Source organism: Podarcis muralis, chromosome 7, assembly GCF_964188315.1.
Source record: "Podarcis muralis chromosome 7, rPodMur119.hap1.1, whole genome shotgun sequence".
Lineage (NCBI taxonomy): Eukaryota > Metazoa > Chordata > Lepidosauria > Squamata > Lacertidae > Podarcis > Podarcis muralis.
Window position 1 is genome coordinate 53,320,054 of NC_135661.1, and position 21,986 is coordinate 53,342,039.

The following is a 21,986-nucleotide window of genomic DNA, read 5'->3' on the forward strand; positions in this document are numbered from 1 at the left end:
CTTAGGGACACAAAATTTCAAAAAGAAAAAAGAATAGTAGTAATAAAAAAATAGTGCACCTTTCCCCTCGCACAGAAAATCTCCCAATGTTTGCATGGGCGAACGGAGGAGCGGATTTAGGCGATGGCTGGGTGCCAGGGCATGCTCTGCACAGGCTTTGAAAAGATACCTGCTCCTGACCAATCCCCTGTCCTGCTCTCCGCCATGCTTGACACTCACGGGGCACCGTGACTGCCACTTGGGTAGGTCGCTGTGCCATTTCCCCTTTGTTCCAACCTATCAGCTGGTGGTGCAGGGATATTTGCCTTGCCCCGGGCGCTGGCAACCCACGCTATGCCAGTGGGGGGATCTTCACCCCCCAACTTAGTCTGCCCATAGAAATGAGTTGGTGTAAGCTGTTAGTCTGGACAGGGTGGTGTGTTTATGGAGTCCATGCTCCACTTTTCAACGGACTAGCCAATTAATTATCTGTAGCTGTTTTTTGCAGTTTCACCCAGCACAGGTGCAACTATTTTGGCACTATGTGATAATAAGCAGTCTTTTGTTTTTATCCATATTGGGGCAACAGGATGTTTTACTAACTTTCTGTGGTACACCGTCACTGTAGGCCCAATATTTTGAAATATCACGTTTCTGTTGGTACATGTTTGCATGTGTGTTGGTGCATAACAGGGACACATGGAGGTATGGGTCACGCACACAGTCCTGATCCAAAACGGGGGGGGGGGGGACCTCTTGCATTTGCCCCTTTAAAAAACGAGAGGCTGCCCCATCAGCCTATTTGAGCCTTTTGTGAAGGGTGAAACTTTTGAAGGAAGACCAAGGAACAGATACTTTTCTGACAAAAAAATGGCATCCCTTTATTCTGAAAGTCTAAATGTAACACTATATTCATTTTTATCATTATTTTTCAAGTTTTGTAAATCAGAACTATTGTTACTGTATACTTTTGACAATGCAAAGATCTGAAAGTAAACATTGCATAAAACAAAAGGTAACTTTTATCTAGGCTTAGTAACAATGTGCATACCGCCAGCAGGAAAGGAATAAACATAATTTACAAGATAGAGATGTTTATTTAACAATTTTTTCTATATTACCTACTCTCCATCATTTTGCAGCTCAGAATAAAGAAATATGGTGTATTTGTTTTGTGGAAAAATATATTTTAACAAGTAACTATCATTTGTGATTTTGGTGCTCTGTTTATTGTCCATAGCTGCTTGTGAATTACAATTCCGTGTGTTTTCTTCTCACCTCATCCACCTTCTCAGGGACAGTCTTTAGCCAAAATTCCACTTTTTTCTCTTTCAGCTTCATTGAGACTTTCTGCTTCAGATTTATCTCTAGATACTGCTCCTGGGTGTTATAGGCCGGCCACTCTACCAAACCTTCTCCATTAGGGTTTCTAGGAGCAGAACCAACAACAGACAATGTTCTGTCATGTCTGCCAAGGCATCCTACATGCCTTCCAGCCAGCCCAACCACACCCCCATAACTATCACGGTGGCCCATGACTCACCCGCTGCGAGCAAAGTTAGCCCAATATTTCATCATGGTTCTGCTAAGAACTTTCTCCTCTTCCGTGGCATCACCTGAAGAACAGAGGGAGGCAAATTCATTACACAGCTGGGATCGCTGCAAATACAAATCCACTCCCAACGGTTACCCAGTTCAGTAATTCATTCTCTGAAGCAGAATGTGGGGGGGCATGGGGAGCTCGGGGGGGGGCACACTTGCTGCAGCATCCATCAGAATATCTGCAGGAAAGCTTGTGCGTGAAAAGGTGCCTGTCATTTGTACTGATCTGCAAGCACTCCAGTTGGAGAACAGCCTTTACCAAAGGTGTCATGGACTTTGAAGAAGCATGAACTCAGGGCTAAAAGGAGAAACAAGCTAAAGGAAGGCATGTTTGCAAATCCTCTCCATGATCAACTCCTGCCTGGAAACCTTGGCCTTCACAGCCACTTACGGACTCACTGTTAAGCCTATGTTTGTGAAAGACAATCTTACTCAGCTACAAGTGATCTCCAAAGAAGAAGGTCTGTTTCAATGTGTAGTCTTGCCTGACAGCCCTGACACCACATGGCTGGTGATGCTCTGTTCTGAAATGGGCAGGGAAACCTCACATGAATATATAGATTTGTCCATGTCAAGGCAGAGGCTGCAGAAGTGTTTGGTTGTGATGGGCCAGGTGTCCTGGCGTTGTGCCGGAGCCATGCCCCAGGCCAAATGCCCAAAGGGGACTGCAGGAGGAGAAAAGGCCACTCAAAACACTTGGCAGAGGGGGAAAGTGAGGGGGTAAGCTGCCTCCCAGAGAGGCAGAGATGGGGAAGGCCTGGAGGTGGGAGCCTCCCTTGAAGCACAGCCCAGGGCTCATCCAGAGCTGTACTCGTCCTGTGCCTTGAATGTGTGGGTCCGAGCAGGTTCCCGCTTGTCCAGGAAAACCTGCTCTTTAGCGATAAATTGGAGCAGGCATCAATCCGGAGATGTTTTCTCCAATTCGGCAGTAAAGATTGGGTTTGGGGGGGGGGGGGAGCTGCTAGTTTGGATGAGTGCCAGTATCCTACTAGCTTCTTTTGCCTAACAGTGAAGAAGAAGGTGTCCTCCCCATCCTCCCCCCAGCCCCAGTTAAAGGTGAACTGGTTTGGGGGTTTTCTGGTCCTTGTGCGCCCTCTACTGACCACAGGTGGGAGTGGCTTCTTCCTGCTTCTGCTTTCCCCCATCCCCACTGTTAGTTAGATGCCCAGCAGAGCCCCAGAAAGTGGGCCACCCCTACAAGAACCGCTCGGGCCCTTCCCATGTTCTGCGCCCAAAGGGAGCCTTGCTACATCACCCTTTGGTTTCAATTCACTTTGAATGTATTATATTCCTAGAAAACAACATGCAAACTGTTAATTAGAAAAGCGAACAGGGCAGGTGATCAGTCTGTCCACCTCTGCCGCCAATTCTTAGCGTAATCTGTAGGCACCAAATTCCTGTCACGCCAAAAGGGTTTCAGCACCGCAGATGACGGCAAACCCAGCAGGCTTTGGAGGGGGCGCCATGCCTGCCTCCTGTGCCTGGAAGCTGCCCTGCCCTACGGCAACCTCCCCCAAAAGAGAGTCCTGAGTCACGGGATAGCCGCTCTTTACCATGCAGGCGAATGTCACCAGTGAGAAATGGCCCTCCAAAGACGAACCCAACTTCGTCTGCGTGATCCGCTTTCACGTAGTCTGGTTTGGTATCGTGGTACAAACTGGGACGGTGCTGGTACTCAAAAAAGTAAGTGGGAGCCCCGGTCTCTAAAGAGGGAACAAAAGGAGAAGGAGGCTGAGAGAGAAGGCAGTAGTGCATTCCCTAAGGACGGTGGCTCCCTGTCCTTTGCCTTTCAGCTGCTAGGGAGGGGGCAGCCTTCGATTCAGGTCTGAAGGGTCTCCTGTACAATCAGAGGGGCTTTCTGGTAAGATCCAGGGAGGTTTCATTTTAGCTCACCAGGCACTCTCTGCTTCAAAAAGCCCCAGGGGAAATTATAAGGCTTTCACATCTAAAAGAAAACAATATTGGCACCCTCTGTCCAGCTTCCCTGTGGAGGACATTCCACACATTCCACAGGTAGAGGTGCCACAGCTGGAATGCCCCCTCCTTCCTTTTTCACCCACTTCACCTCTGCCAATGAGGAGCCAGAGAAGTGCCTAGAATAGACCTTTACAGAACTCAATGGTTTGTGGTCTGGGAGAAGGCAGAACCTCCTCCAGGTGCCCAGAGGCCTTCCAAAAACTGTGTGCAATTATGACAAGGCACTATGATGCTGGGAACTTATAGATTATGGGGAAAATAGAAAGATCAGTTTCTTCGTGTGTTATCCCTGGCAGCTAGTACATATCAGAGAGGATTTTCCTGGTCTTGTGGAGTCTGCAGGGCCAACCCTTCCTACAGGCACATGAGGCACATGATCCAAAGCAGCTCCTTTCAGTCCACTCACACAGTCTCCTCCTTAGAATGCAGCCTCATGACCATGACTTTGCCTCTTGAAGGGACAGCATGTTACAGCCCTCTGGGCCAGTCAAAATCCTGCCTGCTGAGGTCTGTACCGACTGAAGCTTCCAAGAGGTCTCCAAAGGTCATTGGCTCAGAGGGGCAGCCATTCTTCCCTTCCCACTATCCCAGAACACCCCAGGAAACAATGCTACTAGTTACATTCTTTTTTTGGGTGCTCCTGTGGGACATGCTGTTAGAAAAAGGGGAAAGAAAGAAAATCCTTAGCCTGTTTGTTTTTGAAGGTAAAGCCACCCACCACTAAGGTTCTAAGATTTCAACTCTGATCCTCATCTGACCTTGGGGGAGTTTCCACACCATCCCCACGGAAATGACCCCCCCAAAACAAAATACTTTTGATCACCCCTTTCAGCTGGCAAAAGGGTCTGCAGCCACGAAGGCCGCTTGAGTCTCCTGTGACAAAGTTGGATCCAGGAGAATCCCTCAGCTTTTTTGAGGGAGGGCAACCCTGTCCAGAGCAGACTGTGCACCATTCCTCTGAATCTGGAGACCAACCCTTGTCAGGATGAGTTTCAACCCCACTTGAATGACAGCAGCCCTCAAAGACTAGAGGTTGACAAACAGGGGAGGGAGGAGCATGTGTTTGGCTTGGTGGCTCACAAAGATGCCACCAATGACCCCTCCACAGAAGCTGGACTGTCCGTACCTCAACACCAGGGGGCCTATCTTGCATGCAGAAGAGCTGGAGGTCCCACCTCCAGTGAAAAGGATCAGGACGGGAGGAGAGGAGAGGAGAGGAGAGGAGAGGGGGAAACCCTCTCAGCGTCAGACACCAGAGAGCCACTGCTGGCATAGATGGACTAAATAGGCACAGTTGATCCAAGGACTTGATCCTGTGCCCCTCTTCTCAGGAGCTTTGTCTACCAGCTTGTAACACACTTTCCATTTGCCCAAAAACATTATCTAGATCCATAGAAACATACAAAGCCTATGAATCAAAGGCTTTGAAAAACTACCTTGCAGATTTAGTGCATTTGAAAAGAGAAACCCTGAAAAGATGCAACGGGGGTTATGCGGGCACTTGTGAGATGGGTGCAGCCCTTGCACCATAATCTCATGTTACTTCCAGTGGGACTTCTTCATGACCTGCTCCCAGTGGCTCAGGCAGCCTTCATCTCTGACCAGGCCTGTATCTGCTAATGGGTGAGGAAGTTCATACCTTGGCCTTTTTCACCCACAGGCTTTAGTCCAATTCAGGAATGATTTACTCATCTTGTCGGCCCAGGAATCAAAGAAGCTGGCATTGAACTCAGCCAAGTGTACTCTCCTTTGGTAAGCACAGACGCCCACGTGACCCCCAACAATGGGGGGTGGGGATGTGCCTTGTGAGGAAGGTTCTGGGTGTGATTGCTTGCTCGGTCGCTGCTCAAGGGCTCACATAAATCACGTGCCGCAGAAAGCAAAGCTCTACGCTATAACCAGACCAAGAACCAAAGGTTGCTGAGAACTGACTAGGGCTTAAAATAGTTAATAGAAATAGTTGCAAAAAAAAAAAAAAAAAAGCTTCTAACTAGGAAAGAAACACCACACAGGAGCTGGGGAAACTTAGCTAGGAACTCTCATTGCAGCTACACAGAATAATGATTGCAATTCTGGGGTATCATCACAGGAGCCCTCGACAATACAGATGAAGGAAATAATTGCTGCATCCCTACAGTTACTTAGGTAAAATTTGTCTTCTGAACTTTCAGTGATGCAACTCATGAGCTGCAGAATGCCTACGTGATGTGTTCCATCAGTGGTTTGGCAAGAAGCAAATCTGGTATCAGAAGCAGATATTGTGCCTTATAGTACAATTTAAACCAGAACAATTTAATTCTCCTTCCCATCCGAACTACTCAGATAAAATGCTGACTGAAAGTGGGTGACCCCTCTTGCCTATTTACTCACATGGATAAATCTGGTCTTCTCCCTCAAAGCAGTTGTGGTGCCAGCTTATGTAAATCTTAGACACAAGGAATTACAGACCTACTGGATGTCATGAGTTTACAGTGTAAATGACTGAAGTGGCAGAGGGGGAGACAATGCTTGCTTGCCATGCCAGCACTTGGAAACTGCAAACACACACAAGAGCCCTGACTCCAGGCTCCCCACGCTAAATTCCTGAAAGTCTTTGACATCTGGAAATAATTTTGTTCCTTCCTCCAAGTAGAGCTGAACTCGAGAAATTACACAGAGTCTCTTGGAGTCAAACTCCAGACACCTCACAGTCTGGCTCTGGGATCCTCTGAGGGAAATGGTGTGCCTCAAATGGCACGCGTCACCAGTGTTTTAATGTCAAGAGGATACTTTATGATAAGTAACACCTGACGGGGGCGGGGGACACTCTTTTTACCTCTGTGATACCGTAATGTTTTTATGGATGGGATAACAATGAACACATCTCCAATCAAGTCCAGGAACCCGTCTCTGAGCTCATCCAGGTCGTTGGTGTCCCCAAGGTACTCATCAAGTACCATTGGAAGGAGTTCAAGTGGGATCCCCTGCGAGAGAAGAAAAGAGATGGTGGGAAATGGCCATTGCTGGGGCGGGGGGGGGGGTCCCCTCCTTTCTCAAACGTGCCCTTTGTTACCTGATTTGTGCTACAAGTGTGTAAGAAGCAGGTTGACTGAGAAAAGCCAGTCAGTGGAGAGGGACAAATGAACTGGATGCTATTTCTGTTTCTGATAAATTTGCCTTGGGATTCTGGAAAGCACTCCCCTCCATGTTTAGAGAGGGTTAAGAAAGGTGTGCTGGTGGAAGCCTAACTGGCCTTGGGCATCATGTCTGGCCTACCTTGGGAAAAGGAGTCAAAAGGTTATTCTCCCCCCTCACACTCTGCCACTGCTACCCCTGTGTTCTTCTGAATGGAACCGAAGCAGAAGCCCTAGGGCTCCCTCCCAGGATTGAGTCAGGAATGATCCGGGGGGGCTTTGGGGAAGGCCACTGGCCGGGAACATGTGAGGGCTGTGAAGCTTTCCCCCCCCCCCCCATAAGAAGCTGCTTCCAATGGCCTCAGGAGAAGGAGAGGGACAGGGGTTAGTTCCCTCTATTGCCCCCTTCTCCTCCTCCTCTGCCAACCCTGCAAGCAACCATCAGAGCTAATGCCAGAGCTCCCATTCCATCCCTATGAAGTCAGGAGAGGACTCCTCTGGATCCTAACTCCCCCCCATCACCAGTCACCTCTCAGCCTAGGCATGAGTTGCCCCATCCAGGCAAACATCTACAGGGTGGTGCTCATAATCAATCCTATCTGCAGAAAATTTATTCTCAAAGTTTCTCAGAGAAAGGATGCAAATCAACAAAATAAATAGTTACCAAAATGGGGAGGATTGCTTCTAAAGTAGTACGGATTTTGTCCCTGTCTCCCACGTCCTTAAACCCTTCCAGGGACCCAGTCTGCATCAAAAGAGAAAAGAAGGGTTAGCTGTGCCTTTGAGAGAAACTCCAGAGTAATTCTTGGTTGGGAATGTTCATTCGTCCGTGTTATTTAATTATTACAACATCTTTGTTGAGATCCATTATTGCCCACAGTGAACCAATTCGTCACCAAGAACTTCTACTTGAGAACTTCTAATGAGCCTTTGGGGTCTAAAGGAGTAGGTTTATGCTTAGAAACCATCACCAACCATTAAATTCATAGCCTAGTTGTGAGGCCCCTCTTGTCACAGGGATTTCATGCAGACATTTGGGGGGAGAAAGAAAAGGCATCGCTAGCAGGATCTTACCACACGCGAATTCCAGCCAAATTCATGGTTGGTGACTCCGACCATGAGGGGCACAGCACTGACCTCCCTCCCAGCCAGAATCTCCTCTGGGGTCTTCGGCATAAACACACCATCCAAAGCTGGCCCTAAGCCCTGAGCAAAGGGAAGGAAAGAAGGTGTTTAACTGAATGGCCCAGGACCACTCCCCACCCTCCACCCTGACCAAGCCAAAATAGTCCGGGAGGAATGAGGAGCTCAGCCTGTCTTAGCACCTCAGTTGCCTCTCCTGATTCAGATGGAGCAGAGAGATAGAGCTGGGTGTCACCTGCCTATTGGCAGCACCTTCAAAAATCCTGATGACAGCTCCCAGCAGTTTCACAGATGTTCAATAGCATGGGGGACAAGATGGAACCATGAGTAGCTTCCCATGAGCAGAACCAAGGAAGTACAGTGCCCCCAAACCCCACTTCCTTGAGTGACTCCTGAAGGCTGTTGTGGTTAATGGCATTGAAAGTCGCCAAGAGATTGAGAAGAACAAGCAAAGTTGTATTCTCCCCATCTCTCTGCCAACTGTTTAGTGGACTGTTTAGTGCAGCCTCACCCTCTTCAGTCAGGTTTGGACCAAGTCTTACGCCGCCTGAGCTCTAGCCACCAATCCTCCTGTTTCAAGGCACGCAGGATACCAGAGAACCAAGAAAACTGATGTGCTCCACAGTTTTTGTCTGTTTTTAGTTGTTTTTATTGTACATCGCCTTGAGATTAATAAATCAATAATATTCTGATCAAATAAAAGATCTATTTAAACATGTACACAAATATGTATTTAAATCCAATTTCTGCACTTTTTATATTCTGTATTTATATTACAGTGGTACCTTGGGTTACAGACTCCACTAACCTGGAAGTAGTACCTCGGGTTTAGAACTTTACCTCAGGATGAGAACAGAAATCGTGCGGTGGCCACGCAGTGGCAGTGGGAGGCCCCATTAGCTAAAGTGGTACCTCAGGTTATGAATGGTTTCAGGTTAAGAACAGACCTCCAGAACAAAATAAGTTCGTAACCAGAGGTACCACTGTACGATAGGACAAAAAGGAAGCTATAAGACAGGCTGGTCCATTCCTCTTTGCCCTCATAAACAGCAATACACACTTGGAGCAGAAGGTCTTAATGAGCACTCTAGGTGGTTCCCCTCGCTGGGAGGGGAGAAACAACTGAGCAGGGCATCAAGGCCCCAGCATGGAGTGGGGGCTCTTTCCCGACCACTCATGTCACTTACCTGCCTGCTAAGGTCAGCATTGATCAGCTCCTGCTCACTCTTCTGCCGGAGACACTGGACTAAGGCGGCTGAAGTGGTCATCTCACAGCCAAAGATATGGGCAATTTTCTGTATACGTACACAATGACAGGAACTCTTATCTGCTACCACCTCTGACACACTAAGCATTCAAAGGGTGGAGAACAGAGAGTCCACCATTTGTCAAACTAAAAAGTGGCAAGTACCCCACCCCATTTTCACTGTAATTCCCACCTCCTTTTGAGGGTCACTTTAGAATTCCACCAGAAAGCACTATTGTGGTGTGCCGGCCTTAAACATGGCTTTTGGGGTGAGTTGTGACCCCAGTATGCATTCATCTTGTTGCCAAGGAAACCTGGTGGAAAGGGTTTCATGGCTGCCCAACCTTCTGTGTTGCCCTGGAACCTTTGGGGCCCCAATGAGAAAAAATATCATTTTGGGGTATTATTTAACCTCTCTAGGTGACTACCCCAGTGCCCCTGATCTGAAGGAACAGCTTTCAGCAGGTTTCAGTGCCCTCCATATGTCCCTAAGAATGCTGGAGCTCTGGTGACAGATAGCAATTGTTTTGCCTGTCCTTTTATCTCTGACCCCAAGGAACAGGTGTTTTGAGTCTTTACAGTGCATCTTGTCCTCAGCATGTAGGCCCCAAGACCAATATGCTCACATTAAAAGTGTGTTATTTTCAGGCCCCTAGGAGCAGCCTGCCCATTGCCCAACTATTTGGGTTCATGGTGGGCATGAACGGCCCGCCATCCTCACCCTATAGGAGTAGGGCCCTGTCAGGGTGCTGAGGGACCCATTTTAATCACATCTCCATGGCAGGCCTCCTCCCGTCTATATACCAACAGGACCATACCTATGTGAGTGGTCCCTCTCCCTCAGCCGAAAGCAGCACAATATACCTCACACCTCCATTTCTAAAGGGCAAGAGTGCATATTGCTACTACCTGGTGCCCTTTTGTTTTACTCCAGATTGGCCCTGTGCCACACCTGTTACTAATTCCAGTCATGGCACTGAGAGAGGCTGTGGTGGTGGGTTGTGGTGAGATCTCGTGAGATTTCAGTAAGATCTTGGCAAGAGCTCACCGGAAGTTGCCACTGTTTCGTTTCTGTCAGAGGTGGAGGCAGCAAGGGGACAGGGCGCCTGCAGGGCACCGCCTTTTGGGGTTCCACCGCCTGGGGCGGTTGCCTCAGCCTACCTCATATGTGAGCCGGCCCTGCCCTGCATTCATGACACTGGGGGACTCCGCCCAACTTTTGCTACCTGGGCCGTGTTTAAAAAAGAAAAGAAAAAAACAGCATCCTTGGGACAGAAAACATTTTGGTCTCATCTGGTCAAACAAACAAACTTACTTCAGCAGACTTAGACCTGTTCTGGAAGACTATTGGAAGCTGTGAGACGCCACTCTCCAGGATGGCTCTGTGGAATAAACCCTTTGACAAGGGAGACATAACCTGGCAGAGGAGAAAGGACACCATTGGCAACAGACATTATGCCCTGCCACTGACCTAACAAAAGCGCTGAATATCAAATTAGGCCTCTGAGTCCCCATAGAACTTACACCTATTGCACCCAATTCCTTCTTCCTAATCTTTCCTGTAGCCAGAGCAAAAAGGGCCACTTTATGCACCATAATTACATGGGTTCTGCAAGTTAGCAGTGACTGCTACCCCCACCCATCCATTCCACAGCTTTGAGAGTATGTCAGAGATCATTTTATGTTTTGTAAAATGTCCACCTGAGAATTAAGCAGTCTATTACTATAATAGAAACCCCCACCATATAACATTTTGGAACTCACATGGGCTGAAGCACTCATGGATCCTGCAGAGACACCAAAGAGAGTCACCAATTCCGGATCGCCCCCGAAAGCTCCGATGTTTTCCTGGATCCACTGGAGAGCTGCCAGCTGGTCCAAAAGGGCCCAGTTCCCTCGAGCACTCTCGTCCCCTGTGCTGAAAGGAAAGCGTTGGCAAGGAGCAGCAAGCTCAGCACTCGGGTGGATTTGGGAGAAAAGGTTGGCACTTTGAGTCAATGCCAGGTCCTTCCGAGGGGGTTCGGATGCACAAGTGAATAGAAGAGCTGACCCGACAGGTCAACCCAACGCCCCTCTAGTGAAAAGGGCCCTGGAATACCTTTAGCCAAAGCCTCTTACCTGAAGAACCCCAAAATGCCCAGCCTGTACTGAAGGATGACCACCACCACATCTTCGTAGGCAGCTAGCGCGGAACCATCAAACCTGGAAGCTGCCCCAAATATCATGTTCCCTCCGTGAATCCACACCATCACCTTCAAAAGAACAGGGGCGGCAGGGAATGACCGGAAGGTCGCTAGAGAGCATTTTTCATAAAATGTTTTTGAAATAAATAGCACATAATAATTGTACATATAGACTATTTTGTAATGGATGGCGAAGATGCACTGTATTGTATCATCGTAGTCAGGCAATTTTGCAACAACAGACAACCATTTAGTTTTGCGTGCAGTTCAAGATGCAGTTATCCAGTTATTATTTTATTTTATTCAGAACAATTAAAGAAAGGATGTGGCGTAACCAATCAAAATTGCCCTTTGTAAGAACACGAGAGGCAGAAGAGTCTTCAGAGTAAAATGACATTGGCAAGAGCCACTGCCATCAACCCAGAATCTGCTGCCAGCCACCCGGCTTTGCAACGCTGCTTTCAGTCCATTTAAAATATGTGCTTACTGGCAACTTGGATGCCTTGGGGGAATCTGCGGGAGTATAAATGTTTAAATACAAACAGTCCTCGGAACTTCGGAAGGGCGGGTGCTTTTCTTTCCATCTCTTCTGAATTCCTTTGAGTATATCCAGATCCTGGGGGCACCTGCAGAAAGGACACCCCCACACTCGGCATTACTTTGGAAACAACAGAGTGAACATACTAGCTCAAATATAAAAATAATAATTTGCAAGAGGTCACGAGAGGTGGTGTCAGGGAGAAACTGACATAGGCCAGTTTAAAGGTTTACTGGCAAAGCTGTGGACTTAATTAACTGTTCTTAGTTTTTTGTTTTTTAAAAAGGGCAACAAGAAAGGGGTCTTCTTGACACTCTAATCTTAGAAAATGGATGACAATGTTTCAGTCAATCAGAGCAGGACCACTCAGCCTTTCTGTTTGGGGAATTCAGTATAAATTGTTTTAGTCTGAAAACAGGATATCCTCTGTTAATAGATCTAAATGCTGGGAATACAGATGTCTTAGGAAAGATGTGCTACAAATGTGATGGGACTATTAGCCTTCACAAGCTTATTGGAACATAATATTCCATGCTTTCTATCAAATAATTAACCACCCTGAGTTTAGAGCCCATTAGCATTGAATTAATATCATTGCAAATTATTTGTCTAACATGGTCAAATAATTAATTATGAATTTATTGAATGCAGCTAAAATGTTGCGGGATTAATAGTGAAAGAGCTCTCAGCCTCCAATGGCTGAGGGCTAGTTGCTGAAACGTCTGGACTGCTCTGACCCATTAAAGTTACAGATACTGGAATTTCTGTGGTGTCCGTTTTAAGTTAAAACAGAATTTTATTTCAGCAATTAGACCTGTTTTGTTTCCAGTGACTTTTTTCTTAAAATAAATAAATAAATGAATTCTTTAAAAAAATATGATGATGAACACATGCTGGTGGTTCCCAGCACCTCCCCTCAAACATTCCTCTCTGCTGGTTTTTATTTCCCCAGTGCAGCCAAGAGGATCCAACTGCATCTCTCTTACACCGCTGGGTACGTGGTAGCATCTCTCACGCCATCCCATGGCTCAGGCGGTTGAGGTGAGGAGAATCTCAAGGAGCCTGTGGGAGGCTTTGCAAAGGGGATGCCCAGGAAGACATCGACCAGCCGCTCTGTGCCCTTTACACTTGCTTGCGTCCCTCGAAGCCGTCCATATTTTGTGGCCACTTCTGGGTGGGCACCTTCTGGACCTACACAAGGCGTGCATACAAATAAAGTTTTTTAAATGTGTGAAATCGCAAACATAGAGGCAAAGGTATAGAATTATATAAAACCAGGGGGCCAGAGAGCATTGGGCCTGACCACGCCCCTCCTCTAGAAAGGATCTGTGCAAAGCCAAAAGCAGCCTCCCTTCTCCCTCCACACAAAGGACATGAGAGCAGCCATCCTCTGCAATCAGCACTTTGAGTTAAAGTGGGTTTTCTCTGGTTGTAGCTTTTTAAAAATATACTATTTCATTTTAAATGTCGGCAGCTTTTTCTGTTTAACACTGAGCTTAAAAACAGATAAACCAGAAACCAAAGTCATACACCGCTTTATGAAAGAACCTTGCAGACAACAGCCCTGAGGATCATCCCAAAGGGAATCCTGCAGTCACCTGGTAAAAACCATGGAATTGTGGAGCTGGAGGGGAACCTGAGGGTCATCTAGCCCAACCCACTGCAATGCAGGAATCTCAACTAAATTAACTAGATGGCCATCCAACCTCTGCTTTAAAACCTCCAAAGAATGAGAGTGCACCACATCTCATGGGAGTCTGTTCCACTGTCGAACAGTGCTTACTGTGAGAAATATCTTCCTGATGTTGAGTCAGAATCTCATTTCTTTTAACTTGGAGCCATTGGTTTGGGTCCTAGCCTCCGGAGCAGGAGAAAACAAATTTGCTCTATCCTCCATGTGACAGCCCTTTAGATATCTGAAGATGCCTATCATGTCTCCTCTCTGTTTCCTCCTTACCAAGCTAAACATACCCAATACCCAATTCCCTCAACTGTTCCTCATAAGGCTTGGTTTCCAGACCCTTGATTGCCTTCCTCGGCACTTATTCCAGCTTGTCAATATTCTTCTTAAATTGTGGTGCCAAAAACTGGACACAGTATTCCAGATGTGGTCTGACCAAGGTTGAACAGAACAGGACTATTACTTCCCTTGATTGGTACGCTATACTCCTGTTGATGCACCCTAGAATAGCATTAGGTTATTTTGCAGCTACATCACACTGTTGACTGATGTTAAGCTTGTGGTCCACTAAAACTCTAGATCCTTTTCACATGTACTACTGGCAATCTTATAAGAACATGCGGTGCAGAGGATAGTGTAAATAAAATGCTACAGATTCTCCCCCAATGGCTTTGGTCCTGAAGCCAGCACATGCAGTTAAGTGGAGGGATATCACTTGTTTTGATGCCCTTAGCTATCAGGAGGTGGGGAAGTCTTCAACCAATGCAAATTGCCTTTCCCTGCCTCTCCACCACCCTCACCTCCTATTGGTAAATCTTCACCCTACCACTGTCATCTCCAACCCATCCCTATGCATTTTCCAGATACAGTACAATGGGCTTTACTCCCAAGTAAGAGAGGAAACGTAAGAGAACACATTACAGAATCAATTTCTAGTCTCTCTTCTCTCTCTCTCTCTCTCTCTCTCTCAGACACACACAACTCCCTCACCCCAATCTTTTTTAAATCCAGCAACCATTTCCCCCCCTGATGAGTGGCAGTTGGAGCAATTGAAGTGCTCTTATGCAGAGTGTCAGATACAGGAATGAGATGGGCTGCTCTTTGCAAGAGAGGGGTGAAGGGTGGGAGGGAGCTGCTGGTGAATTCTGAGTTATATTTCTGAATAATGCATGAAGATGGTCTTAGATCAAGTCAGACCATTGATCTATCTTGCTCAGAACTGTCTGTGATTGCTAGTGGCTTACTGGAGTTTCTGACAGGGGCTTTCCTAACCCTACCTAGAGATGCCACTGGGGATTGAAGCTGGGGCCTTCTGCATGCAAGATAGTTGTTCTACTACTGAGAAATGTCACTGTATCTTCTACAGACTGGAATAATAATACAAAAATGGTGTAACTGGAAAAATGTAAAGAGGTGACTGACACAGACCGAGATGCTCCTCTTCACTCTCCTCAAGAGTGGATTGCAAGGGGCTATTTCACTCTTTATCAGTTAAAATGAAACACTCCCCTTACCTTTGCCTTCAAGGATTCTGAAGCCAACAGTGCTAATTGCAGCAACCCAGAACAGGGCACTCCATGGGGCTGATGCCATCATGCTTTGCTGCCCCTGGGCCGCTGCACCTTTATATGCTTTCAGGGCAGGGTACAAAGATCGGCATCCCTTGCAAAGAAAAGCCAGGAAAACGTCCGGATTCACCTAGCATCAAGCTATAATAATACCAGGCCAAGTGATTCAGTTTTCAACAAAAGGGAATCATTAACTGTAATGTGAGGAAAGGTTACACAAAAGCTGCCGAACCAGCTGGCGCCAATGGAAAGGGCAAAGTCTAAAGCACAAAAGGGTGCCCATGCCCCGCTCGGGCCCTCTTTGGCTGGCATTCCTGCCAGAGGAGCGGGAAGGAACATGTGGTGGTCCTTTGGGTTCTGTGACAGGTGAGAGGAAGGCTTCTAGGAGGATAAGTCAACACCTCTTCCCTCACTCCCTCTCCTCCCCTCCAAGTAAAATGTTAACTGATGAGGGCAGATCCACGTCATGCATTTAAAGGGCATCCAAACCATGGGTCAGCAACCTTTTTCAGCCGTGGGCCGGTCAACCACCCCGCAGAGCATGGGGTGGGCCAGACTATATTTTGAAGAGAGGAAAAAAATGAACGAATTCCTATGCCCCCCAAAATAACCCAGAGATGCATTTTAAATAAAAGGACACATTCTCCTCATGTAAAAACACGCTGACCATCCGTGGGATGGATTGGGAAGGCGATTGGGCCGTATCTGGCCCACGGGCCTTAGGTTGCTTACCTCTGATCCAAAGCATACAGCTTCCCTAGCAGCCTTTCTCAACCTGTGGGTCCCCAGATGTTCTTGATCTACAGCTCCCATCACCCTTAGCCAGCAAGCCCAGAGCTCAGGGATGATGGGAGTTGTAGTCCAACAACATCTGGGGACCCACAGGTTGAGAACTACTCTCCTGGGAACTGTAGTTCGATAAGGGCGATGGACATTGTAGCCCTGTGAGGGGGAAGCGACAGGTTTTTTCCCCTTCTTGCTGCAGGTAGCTTTCTCCACGGGGTGGGAAATGCGGCTTATGGGCTGAAAAGTGGCCCTCGGCCTCCAACCATTTCCCTTTCACAGCACAGCCCCCCCCCCTTCCTGGTGACTTTTGGGGCTCCGAGAGGACTTTTTCCATTAGTAACCCTCAGCCTGCGACTCTCACAGTGGACCCTCGGCTGCTGGCTGGCCTTCCTGGCAGGGAGGCTGAAGCCGCAAAATCCTGCACTGAACAGGCAGGTGCGACTGGATGGCCTCCCAGGGACCCTTCAAACCGCGCAAGGAAGGCAGAGGCGGCAGTTGCCCAAGGTAATGGGAGAGAAGTCTGTATATGCTCAGAGGCTACTATCTGTCTGTGCACGAACCCTCAGGCGTTTCCTCCCAGCAACTCGCACTTCTGCCGCGGGGAGAAGCAAAATTAGAAACAAAGCGAACCCGGAAGCTCCCGCTATAGGCAGCGAAATGTGCTCTTCTAAATTCTTAGCTCCACTGCGCTAAGGCAGCTGACGAAAGTGAGCGCGTTCCCCAAATGCCGGAAGCGCGTCACGCCGGAGCCACCTCCGCTCAGCGTTCTTCCGGTATGGGGAAGCGCTTGGCAACGGCGCTCGGTCTAGTGGGCTGAGTGCCGCCGCCGCCATGGTGGGCCAAGATCCGTCTGCCTCGCCGGCGGGCGGCGCCCTGGAAAACGCGAACCCGCTCATCTACCGGCGTCAGGGCGAGCGGCCCGTCACGGCGCGCGAGGAGGACGACGAGCTGCCCGACGCCATCGACGACCGCGAGATCTTCGATATCCTCTTCTGAGCCCAGCCGGGGTTCGCCTGCCAAGGGGGAAAGTCTCCCCGGGGCGGAGGGGGCGGGCCCGGGGCTTCTCCAGTGGCTCATGGAAGTGACGCCTCCGGCTTGCATCGGCGCCTGATTTGGGGTCGGGAAGGCGGATGCGGAGCCGGGCTAGAGGGGCTGAGCCATGGGATCCCGGGGTGGGGCTCTGGGGGCAGCAGGCGCGGTGGGTTTGTGTCTGGGGTGGGCAGATCGTGTCACTTTCACACGCCTTCACTCAATAAGCAGGTCGCTTGAATAGTCCCATCGATATACAGTAGTCGTTTCTTAACGCACCTCGATGCGTATTTCGAGCCGAGTAAGTTACAAACTGTAAGGAGGAGGCAAGTCCTACCTCATGCACCTATTTAGATTTCTTTGAGGGTGTCAACAAGCATGTACCGGTAGATAGAGATGATCTGGCTGACATGGAGCACTTGGATTTTCAAAAAAGCTTTTGATGAAGCCCCTCGCCAATGACTCCTGCGTAAGCTTAGCAGTCGAGGAATGGTAGGAGAGGTCTTCTTGTTTAAGCTGCAGGAATGAAAGAGTAGGAATAAACGGACAGTTTTCCAAATGGGGAGATGTTGAAAATGGAGCCCTTCAAGGATCAGTGTCGGGATTGTGCTCTTTTAAGTTGTTTATAAATGATATAGAATTATGGATTAGCAGCAAGGAGGCAAGGTTTGCCGGTAACATTAATTTTTTTAAGATTGTTAAAATGAAAAGAGAGTGTGATCGTTTGGAAAGGAATTGAAAACAAAATTGCCGGTATCATACCATGCAACTGCTCTTTGAACGCTCTGTGACATTCTGGTTGCCTCACCATCAAAAGGATATTGTACAGGAAATAGTCTGTAAAAAGGTAACCATAATGATTGAGAATGGACTAGATTGGTCATTAGCCCAATTCAGCAGGCTTTTTAAAAATTATTATTATTTATTGAATTAATATACAGTGGAACCTCGTGTTACGTACCCCCCTCCTTACAAGTGCTTTGGGTTACGAGCGCCGCTAACCTGGAAGTAGATGCTCCCGGTTGTGAACTTTGCCCGAGATGCGAGTGGAAGTTGTGTGCCGGCACCATTAGTGAAAGCGCAGTTCATGTTAAGAACAGTTTCAGGTTACAAATGGACCTCCGGAATGGGTTAAGTTCATAACCAGAGGTACCACTGTACCGCCCTATACCCGGGGTCCCAGGGTGGTTCACAGAATAAACTTTTTAGACACAGAGCAGCTCTGTATCAGGTTTGTATTAGAAATAGCACAGATTGATTTCCTCAAGCATCTCTAGTTCCTGCTCTTCAGGGTAGGATTGATAGCTTGCATGATGTGGAAGCCCCACAATAGGTAGATATACAGTGAGGGGGAAAGTATTTGATCCCCTGCTAAATTTGCCTGTTTGCCCTCTGACAAAGAAATGGCCAGTTCATAATTTTAATGGTAGGGTTATTGTAGCTGTGAGGGACAGAATAACAGACAGGCTGATGGGAGTGGGGAATCCAAGAGCATAAGGAGGGCCATAGAGTCCCCACCCCTGGACTAAAAATATGTTTTCTAATAGTGTGCAGTTGGCGTCTCTAAAGAGGTATTAGCCAACCTGTTTTCTGCATTGGTTGCTGTTGGGAAGGCTTGAGCAGTTTGTCTTCGTTGGGCAACATTTGGGAAGCTCCCATCTTAAATGAAGAATTGCATCCCCACACAGCCTGTTGCTTTGTGCCTGGCCGTGCTTTGCTGGTGGAGTGTTTTTCCTTGACTTTCTACATCTCATTCGTTCCATCAATGACCCAGAGCATCCCTTAACATTAGAAGAACTAAACGTCGTAGAACAAGTTCGAGTCAAGGTGAGTGCTGTTGGCCTTTCTCTGCCTTTTCCAAGCTGGAGAGAAAAAATGGCCTCTTTTTGAGCCAGAGGCCAGCTGAACAGGCTGTAGCCCATGTCACTTAAATTCATGAAAACCAGGTACAAACAGATCCTTTAGGAGAGATGCAGCTTCAAGGAAGAACAGGTGTCTTTCCAGTTTTGCCTGGCCTGATTCATAAATTCCCCATTTCTCTGCCCACCCCAGGAGGCTTTTTATATAACTCCACCTGTGTGACTTATCCAAGCTGCTACCATCATGCCCTATGGTGATGCCCCCTCCCATCTTCTCACCACTACCTGGTTAGCTCAGTGGCCCTTGGCTCAGACTCAGACACTGTATTATTTTATATAGTGTAAGTGTGGGGTTTCGTGTCAGCGTCAACTGGGTAGGTTCTCTTTCTATTCACTTATTACATTTCCTTGGTGGTGAGAGGGGTGGGGGTAGGGCCAGGGTGTTGTTGGCTGTCTGTAGTTGGCTGCAGTGAGGTTTGTTTGCATTTGTGAGGGGGTGGGATTGTTGGGTCAAGTTAGCCATATTGATTCGTATGCTGTGGATGGGTTCTTGTTGTCTTGTTGGGTTATGTATGTGATAAAGGGGAGCAATTTGGGGGTGAAGGTGTTCTCTTCTATTTGTCCCCAGGTTGCTTGGTTTTCTTTGTGAATTCCTGGGCATCATCTTCAGACTGAGAGGAGTCTAATTCTCAAAGTACAAATGCAGAGTTAGTAAGATGCAAAGAGACAAGCCAATTAGCTCTTTTTCCAATTAGAACAGCATTTTATCTGGTTTAAATTATGACTCTCTTTTAAAAAATTGTGATTGTGTTGGGATGGGTCTTTCACAGGTAAATGATGCTGAGAGCACCGTTTCAGTGGAATTCACCCCCACCATTCCTCACTGCAGCATGGCAACATTAATTGGCCTTTCAGTCAAAGTGAAGCTGATCAGATCCCTCCCAGAAAGGTTTAAGGTGAGTGGATGTAAATGGCCAAAAGGGTGATGGAAAAATTCTGTTTTCGTTTCATAGGGTGGACGTGAGGGGCCTTTGGGGCTGTTGAGGCATTGATCTTGTGTGATCAGCTAGAAGTAGAATTGCACTGGTAGTTCTGCTTTTACAGTGTCTGCATTCCCCATTGCAAACCTGCAGTGCTCACCCCTTGTCTCCCACCAGCCATGAGCAGAAATTAGAATTCTGCAGGGGATAGAAAGTGTGGTGGCAGCTGCAAGTTCCTGTAGCTCCTCAAAGCATTGAAAACCAAGACAAATATGGGAGACAAAACAATGACCTGGGTCATCAGCCTTCAAGGGGAACCCCAAAGTGCTGCTTTGACTTGACATTCTAGAGTGCTGTGAAGGTGTTGCAGGGGATGGGGTGGGGATGGCAGATATAAACTCAAACAGCCAGCGGTGCCAGAAGACTTGATCTGGCCCCAGACAAACAGCTGGCTTGGCCCTTGGGGAGTAGCTCCTGTTTGTGAGACCACTGCTTGGCTCCCAAGAGGCAGCAGCTACAGCACCCTGGAAAGCAGCATGAATTTCCTCCTTACTTGCTTCCAGTGATTCCCATTTTCAGAAGTTCTTACTCATCTTGGCACTTGACAGGCTAGGCATCAAAGGGATATGTGGGCTTTCCTTCTCCCCTTCGTTTCTGTTAAAGCACCTGAGGCTACCAATTGCAGGATCCCATGCAGCCCATGCTGATTTTTGGAATTTGACATGCTGGAAACCAAGTGCCATTTTTTCAAAGCAATAAGGAAATGGGTCCCTGGCTGCCCGCCACTGATCAGATGCCTCCTTTCAGTTGTTTGAGCCCCTCCCACTCCTGCTCCCTGGTGGCCTCTTCATATCCAATGGTGGTGGGGCATTCCAAAGCTTTTAATCAAGGCACTCTGCCCAGCCAGAGTATTTATCCCACTAGAAGAATTCTTGGGTTGGAATTAGAAACAAAGAAACTGACAAAGTGACAGCACATCCTCACCAATGAGACACAGAATGGAAGGGAGGGGACTGGTGATGGTGTGTATCTGAGCAACCAAATTAAGGTAAAATTGGATTAGCGAGGTATAATTTTATTATTCCTTCAGTTGGTTCAACCTGGGGGAACATTATTTGGCGACACAAATGATGCTTCTTCTTTTCTTCCTCCCAGGTGGATGTCCACATAACCCCTGGAACACATGCCTCAGAGCATGCAGGTACGTTTGAAATTCACCACAAAATACCCCTCAGAATAAGTCACTTACATTCCCTTCTATATTTGTTATGAAGCAAAGCTGGAAGGGAAGAGTACAAATACCACTTGGAATTTTTTTGGTGGGGTCCTAGCCCTTGAGCTATACAGCAGAGGATGATGGATGGATGTCTTCACTAACTCCTCTTGTGGTGTTCTTTTTCACAGTAAACAAGCAACTGGCTGACAAAGAGAGAGTGGCGGCTGCCTTGGAAAACAACCACCTGTTGGAAGTGGTGAATCAGTGTTTGTCTGGGCGCCCCTGATAATGCATGCTGGGTGGGGTTGGGGTGGGAACAAGCAGGAGATGCTGTTAAAAGCTTGTACCTGTATGTGAATAAAATAATTGTGATTGTTTTGTTTTTAAATAAAGACTATACCCTTTTCCCTACTTAAGTTTGTCTAAAAGTATTGGATTAGAAACACACGTGAATCTGAAAAGTAAATCATGAAAACTGAGGAACATGTTTATATAGTATAAATTGAGGACTGGACATCAAAATACCACTCTTACAAAGCTGAATATTTTATAAAGGTCTGAATGTTTCTGGTTTAGAAACATTCCCATAGACAAAACTTACTGGTTTTGGGTGGCTTAGAAAACAAGGTGGGGAAAAATCCTGCAACCAAGTAAAATCCTATTTTATAAATGTGCTTCCATCTTTTAGGAAATGGGAGGGCACTTAGGAGATTTTGTCCGTTATGAAAGAGGACAGGCAGCTGTAGATAGATTGGTGTGTTTTCCAGAGCCTTGGCAAAAAGGGCACATGATAGCCAGTATCTGATATCCTGCATCTGCATTGACACATCCTGCCACATTTTATGGAGATGGCTCCTGTTTAGCCTTCGGATTAATGCAGTTGCAGAGGCAGCCTGGTGGGTGAAATCTACATGGGTAGGAAGGATTTGATACCAGGGGTCAGGATTGCCCAAGACCCTTTACATTGAAAGGGGTGGGTTGTACCATCCATAGGTTCATGACTGTTGGTTGCTTACTGGAGGGCTAGTAGAAGCTGGTGAAGGAAGTGGCATGGGGTGTGGTGGGAGATGCCCCTTCTCATTAGTC

The 21,986-nt window shown here is 47.5% G+C and overlaps 2 protein-coding genes across 3 annotated transcripts; one reads left to right on the forward strand and one right to left on the reverse strand.

Moving 5' to 3' along the window:
- Positions 1 to 834: 834 nt before the first annotated feature.
- LOC114601883 (fatty acyl-CoA hydrolase precursor, medium chain-like) lies at positions 835 to 15,119 on the reverse strand. Its single transcript, XM_028739485.2, has 13 exons — positions 14,977 to 15,119; positions 12,768 to 12,972; positions 11,731 to 11,869; positions 11,179 to 11,312; positions 10,825 to 10,978; positions 10,376 to 10,477; positions 9,002 to 9,109; positions 7,746 to 7,877; positions 7,336 to 7,416; positions 6,374 to 6,521; positions 3,135 to 3,284; positions 1,523 to 1,595; positions 835 to 1,408 (listed from the first exon to the last, which is right to left on the reverse strand). The coding sequence occupies exons 1-13, from the start codon at positions 15,056 to 15,058 to the stop codon at positions 1,231 to 1,233; spliced, it is 1,686 nt and encodes a 561-aa protein (XP_028595318.2). The 5' UTR covers positions 15,059 to 15,119; the 3' UTR covers positions 835 to 1,230.
- Positions 15,120 to 16,576: 1,457 nt separating this feature from the next.
- On the forward strand, positions 16,577 to 21,311 carry CIAO2B (cytosolic iron-sulfur assembly component 2B). 2 transcript variants are annotated; one of them, XM_028739494.2, is made up of 5 exons: positions 16,577 to 16,798; positions 18,593 to 18,672; positions 19,535 to 19,660; positions 20,840 to 20,885; positions 21,089 to 21,311. In XM_028739494.2, exons 1-5 carry the CDS (start codon positions 16,648 to 16,650, stop codon positions 21,184 to 21,186), a joined length of 501 nt encoding a protein of 166 aa, XP_028595327.1. In that variant the 5' UTR covers positions 16,577 to 16,647; the 3' UTR covers positions 21,187 to 21,311. The 2 variants fall into 2 exon arrangements, with proteins under 2 accessions (XP_028595327.1, XP_077787889.1); XM_077931763.1 differs by lacking the exon at positions 16,577 to 16,798 and adding an exon at positions 16,961 to 17,076 and having other exon boundaries at positions 18,534 to 18,672.
- Positions 21,312 to 21,986: the final 675 nt, after the last annotated feature.